Source organism: Aspergillus costaricaensis (assembly GCF_003184835.1).
Source record: "Aspergillus costaricaensis CBS 115574 unplaced genomic scaffold BO79scaffold_24, whole genome shotgun sequence".
Taxonomy (NCBI): Eukaryota; Fungi; Ascomycota; class Eurotiomycetes; order Eurotiales; family Aspergillaceae; genus Aspergillus; species Aspergillus costaricensis.
The window spans coordinates 145,742-161,053 of record NW_020291824.1 but is presented as its reverse complement, the minus strand read 5'-3'; the positions used below and the strand labels follow the sequence as shown (position 1 = coordinate 161,053).

Here is a 15,312-nt window from a genome sequence, read left to right as displayed (position 1 = left end):
AAGCTTCACTTTATTGTCGCATCCGACGCCGACACTCCTCGAAGCTCCACTTGCCCCCCTTCGGAGCTTTCCGTCCTGACAGGCCGACCGGATACTTCAATTGTTTTTGTCCCCTGATCATGCAGTGAAATTGTTTTGTCTCTTCTCTCCCTAGAGATCTCACAGTCCCTCTTCCACCTTGCACCATGGCTGCAGCACAGCCTCGCCCGTATCGGCGCATCTTGACCTCTGCGCTGCACAGACGGTTCGTTCATGCGTCGGCACTGGCGCTTTTGGTCTGCTATGTAGTGGCATTCGCTATTGGAGATAAATCGTCCTGTAGGTATACACCAACACCTGGTAGCGTTTGAAAAGTTGTGATCGCTAACCACCTGGATACCTCGATAGTCTTATGGGCTTGGTTCCCCATTGGAGGATGTGGAATCCGCACAGTCCTTCTCTTCCTATGCAGTCTCGTCGTCTTCGTTCTCCGTGTTGGTCAGATGCACATCGGTGCCAGGACAACCTCCTCCCCTCTCAGCACCTTCAAATACCTCGTTCCCCTCGACGTTATACAGACTTTCGGCTGGTACTTGTTCTCCGCCTGGTGGTTTAGTGAAATCTACAGGTGGTCTTCTTCAAGTACTGCACACCTTGAGTTGGTGAACAGAGCTAGGTATGTTTCCTGCGACAACGAGCTCAAGCAACGTCTCGGATTTGCCTAACTAGTAATGGTAGACCTCACGAACGAGCAAGCTTGAACGAAAGAGCGATCTATCTTTATACCTATCACTTTCTCCTGGCAGTCTCGCAGTCAGTGGCGCATCTTTACTACGACTACGATCGTGTCCCTCTTCCCGTTGCCAGGAGGGTCGCTGGCTCCGCTGATGAAGATAGCCGGCTGGAGCTATCGATCTCTAAACGCCTTCAGTCAGCGTTGCCGCAGCTCATCAAGGATGGGCTGAAACGGAGTATTCTGGTTTCCATTCTTTGCCCGTTCGCATACGCATTCGTCCTCCGACGCCCGGCATGGCGCACCACTTTGTTCTTTGCAAAGCTGTTCTGGGATTTCCCGAGATCTGCCGCAAGCCCTCCCGGCGTTATCCCGCCAATCTTCGGAGTTATCGTGCGCACTTTGATCTCAGGAGGCCTCCTAGTTCTCTGCTGGCAGACAGCCAACCTCTTTTTCTCCGTGTTCCTCAGCAAAGAGCCACTCAAGCGAGGCCAGCCCTTGACGGCCGAAGCCAAGGATCCCAACGGCAGCCTGCTGAATGGACTAAAAGCAAAGAAGGAAACTGTTCGCGCCTTCGCATTTTGGGAGCTGTACTTCATCAGCCAGAGATTTCCTGATCGCCGGAAAGCCATCTTCAACGACATCGATCGCGAGGAGGGGGCAGCTTGGTCGCAAATCTTGCAAGCCGCCACAGATGTGATCACGGGTGTTACTACTCGCATCAGCGAGGCCAAGAACCCATCATCTGGCCCTAAGCCTGCGCCAGTCCAGCAGTCAGAGCCCGTTCTTCACTCCCTGCCACGGTTGACAGACCCCCCTAAAGCGGACAACATCTTCGCACCGTCTCCCAAGGCATCAACCCGCCAACAGAAAATCGGCGAAGCTCTCACCACCACCGCCAGAGCTTACGGCAACTCCCCAGACTGGACGCCTACCGCACGCGCCAGGGCCCGCGATGTCTTGGACCGCGCCTCCTCCGCCATGCTGAGCCCGGAACGCAAGCAGAAGCTGCTCGGTTCCTCCCAGGAGCTCAAGATGCTCACCGCACCATCAACCAGCAAGCCCGAGAACCTACACCCCTTCCTCGCTCAGCTCCTCCGCTCCCCATTAGGCCGACTCTTCCGTCAAACCTACGCTCGTCGCCTCTCTGGCATTGTCCTCGGCACACCCCACGCAACCATCTGCTCCGTCATCGACGCCACCGAATCCCTCACCTGCCTTCTCATCAAGAGTCTCGCGGAGGACCAATACGGCAAGGTCCAAGCCGACGTGGCCACCGTCGTACGCCTCCTAACCGATACCATCACGACCCTCGAACCTTTTATCAACGGTGGCCTCGACGCCCACTGGACAGACGTCAACTTCCCCCCATCCAGCAACCCGGAAGCACAAGCCGCGGCTCGCCGTGTCCCCGACGTCGACCTCGTCCTGGACACGATGAAGGCATCCCTGAAGGACCTCCTATCCTCCTTCGGTCCTTACTTCAAGAACCTCGGTCTTGGACCCAAGGACTTACGACTGGCCAAGGAAGCTGCCGGTGTCGTGGAAGAGGATCCCTTTATCTAAGGGTAGTGCGCGTAGGCGCAGGCATGTAGTGTATGTATTGCTTGGGGGTTCTGATTCGGGAGTTGGAGTGTGTCCTTGCTTGTTTACTTAACCATTTTTTATCACATCACATCACCCATTCAACTCCAAACAGAGTCACATCTGTTCCCTGTTGGATGGTATGGTCTACCTAACTGACTCCATCCATCTATAGCGCCACGATCGCGTGCTGCAATGGATGAAGTCAGTTAGCTTTGACTGTCACTTTCTTCATTCTCGTCACCTTTCGATGTTATCGTTGTTGTTGTTCCTTGTGGCTGGTATTCCTTTCATAATGCCCCCTCCCCTAACCCTTGGAAAAGTTACGACCTAGACTCTGTGGGTTTTGGCTATGCATTGCTCTGGCGTTTTAGTGGGCAGGCAGTCAGTGAGTGTGTAACTGACTGTATGTATGTATTATTTTTACTTGTTTACTTGATTTAGTGAATGAGAGGGTTTAGAGTTCATTTACTACTACTTACTAACATGAATTTCCCGTGGTGCAAAGTTTTTCTTCAATGGCTTTACTCGGGATAGTAATCAGTATGTAGATGAGGAGTGTCTATCCGTCCATAGATGGGATTTTAGTTCTTTCTTAGTTCTACTTAGGTATATACATATACCCAGCACTTAGCTAGGTTCAGAGACGTTCTAACATGGACATACATATTCCAAGGCAACAAGACAGGTAGGTAGATGGGCGCGTATTCGAAGCAAGCCAGCTGGCCCAATCACCGTCGCCGTACAATGCTTGCAGGTGTGGATAAGGTTAAAAGAAAAGGAAAAAAAGAAAAAAGTGACAAAGGGAAGAAGCAAGATATCAAAGCAGGCCATTAATGCAAACCCAAACTCACGATCAGCCGCCCCGCCAAGAATCATCCGTCCAGGACTCCGAGTTTTGTTATCGCCAAAGAAACCGATTTGAATAAAGCAAGATGTTTCCGTCATGTCACATCAATACCACTGTGCCCCGAGATCCGTTTTAAAGATATCCCCCTTTTTCCGGTGAAATTTTGATACCCAGATTCCCCGTTATATGCTAAATGCGTCAAAGATTCAGGACCACAAATGGAAAATCCCCGTTGAACGCCAGGTTGGATCACGGGCGCAGTGATGAAATAGTTAGGGAGAAAATGTGTGTATATATATGAGAGAAGGTTAGATGAAGCATGCTCTTGCTAAAAGCAGTGGCCTCGTTCAGCAATCGGCCGGCGTGGGCATAATTAGTTCCCACGAGGCACATTTGCTGTCAGCAACCACTGAGGACCTCGTTGATCTTATTAGATGCAAGCGTCCCACTTCCGTTGCCACCGCCATTCTTGGGCTCGGGAGGTGCTTCTTCCTTCATGCAAGCGTTCTCCAATATGTTGGTCCACTTCCCGCTCGTACCAGCATGGCTATGTTTCAGATGCTGTCGGAAATGGTCGGCACGATAGAACTTCTTCGCATTGTTGCACTCTCCAAACTTGTGCACTGCTGTAAGATGCTCGAATCTGCGGTCCCAGTCTGGCTGTGGGAAATTCGGGAACTCTTCACCACAGTACCCGCAGATGTCATGGGAAGGCCCAGAGCTCGTTTGGGCCGAAGAAGACGAGGGATGGAACGCTGCTTGATATCCAGGAAGGGCTGCACAAGACCAAGAGTGACGCCGCAAGTGGAGAGAATTCTGATGGCGCTCTGCCTCGTTCTTGTTCTTGAACCGGTTGTTGCAGTATAAGCATGAGTACTGCTTCTCCATCTCATGGGCACTATGGAAGGTGTTAGACAAAACAACCAGCCGCGACTAGAAAACGAGATAAATCTTACCGAAGTTCCTCTGGACTGTCGAACTTTTTGGGCTTCTTAGGACAACAATCGCAAATATACAGTCCGCCCATCTTCGGCCCTGCTGGCTTTGGCAAGGCAAGTGTTGTTTGCATAGATACTTTCCGAGCAGTGTCGACGCTAGATGGTTCCAAGGTGCCGGTATTTGGGGGATTTCTCGAGATGGACGGGCCCGGAAGATTCACGGGAGAACTAGGGTTGAGAATCGACTTATCATGGAAGGTGTCAAGGTCGGAATTGGGCGACAGTCCCCCAGGTGAGCGATCATAGCTCGTCATGCTGCTTCCCCCTAGAGAGAAGGCCGTCGAGGAGTAAGAGCCAGAGGTTCGTAGGCTCAAGGATGAAGCAGCTGAGAGGCTTCCGTGACTGGGCGCATAAGGAACATTGACCGACAGAGAGTTGCCAAATGGATGGCCACTTGTCCGTCGCTGGGAGAGGTCTCCGTTACTCGTAGCCACGTTAAGAACATGTCTATCGCCAACAATCGGCTCACGGGGAGGAGAGGACGCTCTCCGCTTCGTGCCTGGCTTGGTAGCTTCCAAATAAGGCGGCGTTGCTTGTCGGACATTGAAGATTCGAGGGGGAAGCGATTCGTCAGTTGAGAATTCGCCTTCTATGTCAGAGAAGACGCCTTGATCGTAGCTTCCTCGGTTTGATCGACTGGGCAGACTGGTAGTTTCGTCGTATAGGGGAGTCGTTCCACCGCCACGACGGCGCGACAAATCGCGCATGTACCCTGGCTGGTCATAGTCCACCGCAGACGATGGGGCACTACTCTCAACGCTTGGACTTCGCCCTCCGACATAATCTTTCCAGCCAATCTTGGTCCCAGGCGATATCCCACCCGACTGGTAGCTACTCGGCCACCTGACATCAAGACTAGACCCCTCGGAACCACCGGGAGAAGGGAGACCACCAAAAGTCCTCGAGGGTATAGTGAGAGTCGAAAGTAAGCCCTTGTTCTCGCTACCAGAGCTGATAGACTGTCGTGGAGAAAGCGGTTTTCCTATTTTCGACAAGAGGTGTTGGTCGTAGGCATCTGATGAATCCTTCACGCTTCGTCGAGAGAAGTCTCTCTCTCCTTTCAGAATCGGGCTGGGACTGTTGACTGAAATGGCGTTCCGGAACCCTTCATCCATCGGCGGTGGGGGTTCAATTCTGATGTGGGCCTCGGGACTCCTAGAGAAAGGTAAACCGTTTTGTCGACCATCTAACTCGTCGATAGCCATTCTATTACTTTGAGGCGAAGCTTCCGGGCGACGGTGACCGCCAAAAAGACTAGAGTTGGGATTTATCGGAGCAAGTTTGTGTGGTCCTCTAACATTTGCATGCAGCCAGCCAGCGTCGTAGCCGTCCTCAAGGTCACTGATTCGGGGTGGTGGTGGTAAAGGCGGAGGAGCGAGATTGCTCGTTGAATTCGTTGGAATAGGCATAGGTCCCGAAAACGATTGCCCGGGCATGTTACAAGGCGATCTGGCGGGGGAATGCTGGTGGTCGAAACTACCACTGTTGAAGTCATACACGTTAATCGAAGGAGGCGCAAGTCGCGGAATGTCCATCGTACACAGGGATTGTCGAGAAGCTGTTCATGGACAACTAAAAGGACTGGTCAAGGACGTGTAAGCGTGCACTGGCGTAGACGATACAAAGCAGTGTATATCGTTCTGGTGGATAGCTCGCGAAGCCGGAATTAAAGAACTGTGACGAAAGATCGATGTTCTTGACAGAAGAACCTGCTTCTAGGTTTCGTTCCAAATGCTGCGGGTGTTGTCGGTAAAGGAGTGGACGAAGTCAAATGGTTGTTCTGCAGCAGGGAAGTGGCAATCCGGATAGATTAAGCTTAAGTCCTGAGTAGTCAGGTGAATTTGATCGCATACAAATTATCGAACGAGAGCACGCTACCTGATTAGGAAAAGCTTAAGTGTTCTCTTTGGAAAGAACCGTTGAAAGTACCAGCGATCAACTGTGTTAGTGGCTTTCTGTCAGTTGCGCACAAGCTTGCGAAACTGTCTGTGTGCCATGAAACTGCCGGATAGCGGCAACTTAACAACGAACAGCGCAGAGACCACAAAACATGCTGAAGACCTTGGACTGGAATAGATTGGCGCTCGAGGATGGGTGCGGATTGGATGGGTCGAAAATGAGAAGAGAATCAGTAAGAAAGGGGCTGATTCTTCAATGCCTGCACCTGGAGGCTTGAAGTTGATCGAGACCTGAGGGTGCTTTCTCTAAGAAAAACCGGCTACTCGGAAGCGAGCTAGTTGGCGCGAAAAAAAGGTGAAGTAACAAGAGAAAGACGAGGAGAAAGAGGCGAAAATGGGATGTTGTCAGAAAGCTGAAAGTCACATGCACCTATTCTCAGCGACGAGAAGGCGGATTGAGGCGCAATGCTAATGGCGGCGGAAAGAATGGCTCGAGGGCGATGGCGGGCGGAGGTCGCGGAGGCGAAAAAGAAGACCTGCAGGCGCTGTGGTGGAGGTACTGGAACTGCCGTTGCTAGGCGCAGCGGATATGAAAACCGAGAACAGAGGTGAAGCTTTGGTAGCGGATCAAGAAAGTAAGAGACGTGATGTAGATGTAGTAGATAGATAAATAGATAGGTTGATGTAAAATGGGCAGAAGAATGGTGTGGTTGCAGACCCCGGCCTTACGGTCCCTACAAGGCTCGGGGAAAGGAAATGGGCTGTAATTGCAAGGACTTAATTCCCTGTTTTTCGTTTGTCTCACAGTCGGGGGGTTCTCGATTTAGAGTCTCGCTCCGTAGGCACCCAAGAAACGGGCAGAATTTAAGGCTGAAAGGGGGGTAAATGAAGAGGATAGTAGTTGATACGGCCAGACAGAGGAAGTTGAAGAGAGGAGAATGGAGGGAAGAAGGCAAGAAAGGCAGGATAATATTAAGGTCGTCTGCGATGATGATACAACATTGGTATTTGAACATCCGTTTCAAACTGGAGTTTGGTCCGAGTGGGCACCTTTGAAGTTGGGCTGGCCAACGGGAGCAGCGTGCCTTTTCCTTCAATGTCACGGCGGTAATGCACGCAGCACCAGCGGCAAATGAAATTTGCAAGGTCAGAAATTCGAAGGGGGGTCATGTATGGAGTATAATACCTTCTAGTGACCGTCCTACCGGGGCTGGATGGAGCAGAGAAGCTCCAGCGAAGGAGACAAAACAGCAGAACCAGGAATAAATAACTAACATTTATATTTATCATTTGAAGCACTGATCGCAATAACAATTATTCTAGTCGTTTTTAAAAGCCATATTATTCATTCACTCGTCAGCATTTTCGTTTCTCCATCCCCCTTTCCCTCGTTTTTTTATTTTTTTTTTATTTTCTTTAAAAAAAAAAACCCCCTCCTTTTTTCCCTTGCCTTGTTTGACCATCATCTGCGAAATCTACTTGCCGCTCGTCAGATTACATGTGGTGGTTATTGCAGTACGGCAGAACGTAAAATTACCAGATACATACAAGACAAGGGCCTTTCTCCCCCAAAGTCAAAGCAGCCCGGAAGGAATCATAACATCCAGAAAGAATCTAATCAGACAACAAACCACACAACCAGCCGTTCAAGGCAACTGGGAATTGTCTGTTCTCCCCACCATTAATCCGATATTCTTTTGATATTCCTTCAATGGGGACTTGTCAAATCACTTAACCTAATTCTCTGGGCTCGAGAACCGCGCCGTTGCCACAGCCCGCGCGGAATAGTAAAAAATCGTCGACCAGTTTGTATGGATCGGCCAGGATGTTAATTTAATCGGAGGGTCTTTAAAAGTAAGCAAGCGTAATCGCATGAATCATTCATTTAATATCAGCTTGAAGGGCGTCATCTATCAAATCGCTTAGTGAGGTGCAAGCGGTATGATACACCCAAAGTCATGCTCACTCACTGAAGCTTCTGTGAGCCTTCTACGCCGTCCTTAACGATACTATAACCTACCTTCCCGTTTGGGATTTCCCTACGAAAGTCTAATCCGCCTTATGTCTTCAGACCATGCTTATGCGTGTCCCGTATCGACCTCTCCACCTTGCATACTGCCATGCAGGCGGAATTCCGTAAGGCAAGTGCCTCAAGAGGAAAATAATTCGCCCGCCTAAAAGGAGAAGAGGGGGTGGGATTATGTGAGTGGATTTTGCTTGATACCCCATATACCTCGATATCCATCGTCACCCGGGTTAATTAAAGGTGAAGCTGGTCAATCCTCAGAGTGATGAGAGTACAGTACTATTGACGGCAGAAAGAGGGGACACGCATTGGATATCACAGACCAAGTAGTCCCCACGTGTCTGGGTTTCTTTACTTATGACTTTCCCCCCTCTTTCTTTTCCCCATCCGCAAGGCGGCAAATAAACAACACAGGATGGATTATGACTGAAACCCGAGCAGGCATCTTATGTACCACAAAAGGTATCTTGTTCGACCTGGGGCTACAGAAATGATGAATTAGGAAGCTTGGATCCAACAGACCGAACCGAGTCAGGGAACTGCAGGTGGAAAGCGGCCAGGACTTATTCCAGATGCAGAGCGGTGAGGCCTCGGGCTAACCGGATTGGTTCTGACAGTGCAAGGACGACTGGGGACGGTTAGATTGGAATGAGGCAGTGCTGGTAGTTCAACTTTTAGTGCCATGTTGATTCTTCGGCACTCTGCTCAACTTGTGTCCTACTGGATACCAGCCATTACCTCTGACAACGTCTCATAGGCTCGTCTTCTTTCCCCCCTTCTCCAGTCGGTGCTCCATTACTACTATTACTTACACCATTGGGCTGTGGTGGGAAAGCAAAAGGTAAAAAACAAGGTTTTTGCCCGTCATCAGATAATGAGGGCGCGAAGATTTCAGGACACAATAATCAATCAAAAGTGGCAGGTTGAATGGGTTAGAGGGGCCCGTTCTCCACGGTGGTGACTGTGGTGACTTTTAGGCGAATGCCCCCCATGCAATTGTAAGCAACATTTCTCAATTTCAGTCCAAGGCGACCAAGTTCTTGTCAGGTACCTCTCATCGGCTTAGCGCTCATCCAGAAGTTCCGGTGATACTATGCTCCCAGCTACTAGTAGATATTGCGTCGAGTGACTGCGGGTCATACTAGATGCATACAGTGAGTGGTACACTCTCATTCTGAAGAACTGAACGTTTCAAAGGCATTTGATAGGGGAGCATAGAATACGGAAACACTGGGGCTGGCTAGCCCGATCTCAAGTATATTATCAAAATTATTACTTTGTATCTGCTTTTTTTTTTTTACTTACCCTTCTGGGTGTACCTTCAGCCCGGTACACAGTAACTAACATGTAGAAGTTGCCAAAAGAGTGGTATGCAGCAAGTGTGGTTGCTTTGCTTTGCCCATTATTTTCTCCGTCGCCTTACCCGCGCGCGTCCATTTTTCGACAAATACAGGGACAGCATCATTTTTAAGTTTTACGAAAATTACCGCCACCTTTTGTGTTTTTCCTTTTCATCATCATCCTGCTCCTTCATCGTCATCATCAATATGATTATAATCATAATCACACAATTACCTCCCCAATTCAGGGATAATTCCAGAAAAGAGGTCCATCAGTTCATCCATCCAAGGTAGGCAATAACTCAGCAGAGGCAGGGGCCCTAAAGCCGACCAGGCCGGAGTAGGGTACCGAGTGCATCCTAGGCCCCAAGTGTACTTTTCCAACCGACTCCAACTTTCCATGGCGCCCCACCGTGAGTTGTTGCAAAAGACCGTCACAACGATTATTAGTGGCCCTGTTGGGCTTGACCCACTGCCAATCATGGTCTAGCGGGGCCCACTTCTGGCCTTAGATACATGCACTGCCACATTGCTGTCATTTGGCATTTCCCCCCGTCGCACCTTGCGATCCGAGGAACTCCCTGGAAACACTGGCATAAGGGGATGTGTGTAGGAAAAGAAGGGGGGAAGGGCGGGCCATGAATTCTAGGTAATCAATTTTTCAATAATTTCATTTTCAAAGGGCTGAAAATTAAGCGAACAGTGCTTGCTCGTGGAATTCTACATTAGAGGGGTGGGTGGGTGACTATCTATAGTTGATAAGTAGATAACGCTCTACGGTGAAGAATAGCAACAGGTAAGAGACACAATGCCAAATACTTTGTAGTAATAGAGAGAAAGAAGAGAAAATACTCCATAAACTGGCCTAGGCAAAAGAGAGACATGAAAATTCTGAACATTACTGCGGAGTAAGCCAATTTTTCTCTTCATTGATCTTGTTTCTGCTCTCCTGTGGATCATCAGTTGATTGTCCCTTCCCTCTTTGATCCAACTTTCCCTGCTCGCCCTTTTCGTCTCTATCTGTCTCTCTCTCAGAGACTCCCAGCCAGCTGGCCAGCAAGCTTGGCCCTCGTCTCGTGTCCAGTCCCATACAGGTAAAGTAAGTAACCCATAACCCGGACTTAACGGATCGGATGTAACAAGCGAACTTCTATCCGTCCTCCGTCAGTTTTGAGGTACCAGAAAAAGGTGTCAGGAGTAAACTTAAAGAAATAAATAGTACTTATAATAATAACGAATAAAATAGTATGAATATAGGAAAGGGGGGAAACAGATCTGCGTACAAGGCAACTTTTTGCAAACAACAAACACTTTAGTCTACTATCCGCCTCTGGTCTGATTGTACTTTCACGAAAAATGAAAGTTATCTAATTCGTATTGTCAACAAGACAGACTAAACAACCCCCATTTTTGCCACAATCAGCCTGAATTCCTCCTGCGTGGACCATATTTCACGAACCTATTGTGTAAAAATGCAATCAATCAATGCGCACCACCACACACACACACGGCATCATCTGCGGTATTAATGACAATCCACCACTCAATCTCTACGGCCAAGAAATGGGGCTGGGAGGGGAAGACTCAATAAAACTTCTTTTTCCTCTATAGTTTTCTAGTATTAGTCTACTGCTAAACTGCTATAGATACAACTTCTTTTTGGGCGAATCTTACGCGCCCACCGACAAAACCCAACCCAACTAAACCTAACCGTCGCACAGACTGAACACGCACTCATGCATCCACAGCTTAGTTAGTTAGTTAGTAGTTACCCTGGTGGTTGTAGTGGTGGCAATTCGGGGGAATTACACCGTTTGTGTGGTGGCACTTCGGTTTTACCTCATAGGAAGTTACTAGTAGTACTCCGTAACTATCCATTTATCTGGGTAAGTAGGTCCTTCACGAAATTCCAATTATCGGACTTTATTGGCCCGATTCGTGCAGGGCAGCAACACAATGGGACAACTAGCATGGGCATGCAAGGCCAATGAGACCCCCGGTCGCTTGTGTTCTATCCGCCTAGCTACCTACACTACTATACTAATTTAACTCCATGGATTCTTAGTGCAGCAGGGGTGGGACATCAGATAACCGTGTCTTCTTTGATAAGTTACTATACTACCGTAAGTAATAAATAGGTTATTAAGGGCTGGTTTGGATGGCTCGTCCGTTGTATTGACACCACATACTGTAAGAGGCAGGTACAACAGGTTGGAAGGAAAAAGAAGGATAAGGCAACCCACGCAAGCAAGGAAAAGAATGTAAGAAGGAGTAGTAGTAATAATTGTCCGAGGAGAAAGGTCGGGTTAGGCTTAGCATCTCTCGTACAAAAAGCGCCGTCAGCCTTAAGCCTTAAGGGGCTGCAGACTAAATCTCGTGCACAGGCCGTGTCTTGAATTAGTGATCGATAGTTGATAGGTATCATGATAGTTTCCGACCCTGCAAAGCAACCATCACCTACCGCACCTATTTCTGGTCATATCAAATGATTTGGTCGTATTTGGCATGCTTCAGTCATGTCGGGAATCCATTTAATTTGTAAGGCTGCATATGTGGACTAGAAGCCAAGTCATCAGACAGTCCACAACCCACCCTGCAATATGGTTGGTAACCCTGCGGGCTTCTCCTGGGTAAGTATGGGTGGTTGGTAACACTGCGATGATAAGATAGCCCTTGTTTTATGCAGGTGGGTAGCAAGTTGTTTCTAAATGCGGTTCATGCTTGCTTCTTCTTGTCCAAGTTTTATCGACTTCTTGATTGGGCACGGGAGACTGAATCAAGCATTATCTACCTAGCAATTACCTCTTGCATGCGCAGTGGACCAAGAAACCTGGTTGTTTCTTGGCCTGTCAGCGATTAACGCTTGCCTGGGTCGTACCTATGCAGTACCATTCTCGGCGACTGAAACTGGTTGGCAGCCAATAAATGCCAGCAATGGAGTGATTATTGCTGGATGGATGGATGGAACATGTACTTGATACGTACTACAGGTAGGACTCTGCTTTAGCCAGGCAAACCACGTCTCACCGAATATGATACAATCAGCCGCTAGAGGATTCACACACCGAACTATACCTGCGCATAGACCATATAATTATTGCACACTCTTGACCATGATACCACTAGCATTCATCTCGGCCGGACTATAGTGCGATCCCATTCCAGACCAGCTCCCGAAGCCTTGGCAGCAAACAAGGCCTAAGCGATGAGCTAGATCGACGACCGGAACCGGCGACTTCTAGCTGCTTGGGTAGGCACTAGACTAATATTACGAGCACTGGCATCTGAGCCTGACTGACCGAGGACTAACTAACTATCTACCGGGGACTGCCTTGGCCTCCTCGGCTCTGAATGTGACGGATCAAACGACTATTGATTCGGTCGAGATCGTCTCGATAGTTGCAGTAGTACGACAAGGCCTTTCCTGGTTTCCTATCAAAAATTGCCGCTTCAATTAACCAGACTGATACGCCAACGGCGTCAGGCCAACATTGCTCCGGACATATCACGCCCTCTAAGCCAGCGCTTCTGTGCCACCAGGGGCCTAGATGAGGATCACGCTGGCAGCGGGAGGACCCCGGGATCCAGGAGCTGGATGCGCTGGCTAATGGGGAGCCAATTGCATGTCACACATCTTGTAGACTTGTGGGATGGATGAGGGGTAACGAAGTGATTAGAGAAACCAAGGGGGCTGTGCAGCGTGTAATTCACTCCTCTAAAAAGAATTTTTGCCAATGATCGTATAGAGGAAGAGCGTAATACGCTGGGCCAAGTCCGTGCTGCATGCCAAAGCCGGCCGAAGGAATGACCGTTAGTTATGCGGGGTCTGTCTTAATGCCTTAGGTGTCAAATTCCTACTGCTGATATGTTACCCTTACCCTTGCCCTACACCCTAAGTTTCTTCTTTCATGCCGCCATTGCAAGATTGCCTCCAGCCAATCAGATGCCGTCACAATTTCTTGGCGCCATATCGAATGTTCAGGTCCGATCTTGGCTATCATTCATGGCCACTCTGCCTCTTATCATCGTCATACTCTTTTGCATCGTCAACCCGATCTAGAGTCATCATTATTCATCTAGATCGCTGCTTTGATAGCTTGTCATCATGGCGATGAATCAGATCCCTGGACAGAATATCTATGTTGGAGGGTTGGTTACCTTGTCCCTCACTTTCTGTTACCATACTAAGCCTTCCTTTGGCCCGTCATATGATGGGCCAGGGTCCAAGAGGGGTTATAGCGCTCTGCTCTCAGAAAGCTTGCTAACACCGAGTTGCACGTAGCATACTGGCACTCAAGAATAAGGCAGCCTTGGCTCGAGCAAACATTACACATGTTGTTTCCGTGTTACGCCTCCAACCAGCTGATGATATCTTCGAGTCTTTTCAACACCACTGCATAGAGGTCGACGATGTCGACGATGAAAACTTACTAGAACATTTCCCAGCTGCTGTAAAGTTCATCCAGTCCGGTCTTGATGCCGGCGGAGGAGTGCTTGTACATTGGTTAGTTTAGTCCTCCCTCGTTTATCTGCTCTTAGGATACCTCCACATGTTTCCTTGGTAAGACCTACTCTCAGGTCTTTACCCAGGACTGGTACCCTACCCCTTCCTATTACTTTAGTCCTGTGCTTTTATGATGCCTGCTGAAGCCGTGCTCTAACACCACGTGATTCGTATTGTTCACTTGACCTTGTGTAACAAGGATGTTCGATTGCGCTTCTAAAATGACAAGCGTGCTGACTGTTAATAGTGCGATGGGAAAATCCCGATCAGCCACTATTTGTATCGCGTATCTGCTCAACCGTCAGCCTAGCGCACTGACACCAGAGTCCGCTCTTGACATCATCAGACAGAACCGACCGCTATGTGAGCCGAATCCGGGGTTCATGGAGCAGCTCTCCGTCTACCATCAGATGGGATGTCCAGATGATGTTACCAGCCACCCCCTCTACAGCCGATGGCTTTACCGCCGTGAGGTGGAGGATAGTGTAGCATGTGGTCGAGCACCCGAGATGAAGTCCGTGCTGTTTGAAGATGAGCAGCCGCGCCAATCACAGGAGCCTGCGGGTCGTATGACAGAGATCAAATGTCGCAAATGCCGGTTAGTCTTAATTACGATCCTTTCGAAGCTTATCTATGAGCTCCTCCTGACCACATCACCAGGCGCAAGTTGGCGACCACGCAATTTATCATCCCCCATACCACTCAAAAGAACGCCAGAGCATCCACGGCTGATTGCGCTCATGTCTTTTTGCACCCACTGACGTGGATGCGCCCGTCGCTCTTTCCTGGCACCGATGGAGAAACCTCCAGCTCGCCTTATGGAGCGCCGCCAGAAGACGCCCCTTTGTCTGGCCGTCTGACTTGCCCCAACTCGTCCTGCGGAGCTAATATTGGCAAATTTGCCTGGCAAGGTATGCAATGTAGCTGCGGCGAGTGGGTTGTCCCTGCGATTGGCCTTGCAAAGGCCAGAGTGGACATTTCCGAGAGGGTCAACATTATCCGCGGACCAGGCAACTTGCCAGCTGCGATGGGCATTCGTCTGCCGCCTGGAATGCGGTCTAATCCCACGGATGAGAGCAACGGACGCGGAAACCTTTAGACTTTGGTAGCGCTACCTAACGTTGACTTCGCCAGGGGTAGATCACGGCGCAGCAAGGCTCCGTCAGAAGTTTAAGCATGCTCGTTGATAGGCTCCCTTAGCCACGTCTTTAAATGACGAACCAGCGGGTCGCAGAGCCAAATTACGTCACGTGGTATTAGAAGCGGCGCCATCTTTCTCCAAAGTTTAGGAAAACGATAGTTGAACTGAAAACAGACAGAGATGGTCCGTGAATAGACGGGCCACGCACGCAAGTGTGGCGTTCAGAGCTTCTGCTATGGTATGCGGAGGCTGGCGGAAT

General features: G+C 49.4%; 4 protein-coding genes across 4 annotated transcripts; 3 read left to right on the top strand and 1 right to left on the bottom strand.

The window, feature by feature from the left end:
- Nucleotides 1–38: 38 nt before the first annotated feature.
- On the top strand, nt 39–2,750 carry BO79DRAFT_176774 (nucleoporin NDC1). The gene is made up of 3 exons (XM_025679871.1): nt 39–318; nt 388–655; nt 718–2,750. Exons 1-3 carry the CDS (start codon nt 186–188, stop codon nt 2,276–2,278), a joined length of 1,962 nt encoding a protein of 653 aa, XP_025537469.1. The 5' UTR covers nt 39–185; the 3' UTR covers nt 2,279–2,750.
- Nucleotides 2,751–3,545: 795 nt separating this feature from the next.
- On the bottom strand, nt 3,546–5,679 carry znfA (putative C2H2 finger domain protein; the record flags this gene model as incomplete). The annotated part of the gene is made up of 2 exons (XM_025683460.1): nt 3,546–4,044; nt 4,103–5,679. The coding sequence occupies 2 exons, from the start codon at nt 5,677–5,679 to the stop codon at nt 3,546–3,548; spliced, it is 2,076 nt and encodes a 691-aa protein (XP_025537468.1).
- A 4,129-nt stretch (nt 5,680–9,808) lies between these two features.
- BO79DRAFT_219577 (uncharacterized protein) lies at nt 9,809–12,268 on the top strand (the record flags this gene model as incomplete). The annotated part of the gene is made up of 10 exons (XM_025683459.1): nt 9,809–9,821; nt 10,199–10,204; nt 10,235–10,316; nt 10,444–10,507; nt 10,666–10,749; nt 11,055–11,164; nt 11,195–11,294; nt 11,547–11,669; nt 11,973–12,038; nt 12,095–12,268. 10 exons carry the CDS (start codon nt 9,809–9,811, stop codon nt 12,266–12,268), a joined length of 822 nt encoding a protein of 273 aa, XP_025537467.1.
- A 1,191-nt stretch (nt 12,269–13,459) lies between these two features.
- dspC (dual specificity phosphatase YVH1) lies at nt 13,460–15,266 on the top strand. The gene is made up of 4 exons (XM_025682739.1): nt 13,460–13,557; nt 13,691–13,912; nt 14,160–14,510; nt 14,573–15,266. The coding sequence occupies exons 1-4, from the start codon at nt 13,514–13,516 to the stop codon at nt 15,009–15,011; spliced, it is 1,056 nt and encodes a 351-aa protein (XP_025537466.1). The 5' UTR covers nt 13,460–13,513; the 3' UTR covers nt 15,012–15,266.
- The last annotated feature ends 46 nt before the right edge of the window (nt 15,267–15,312 follow it).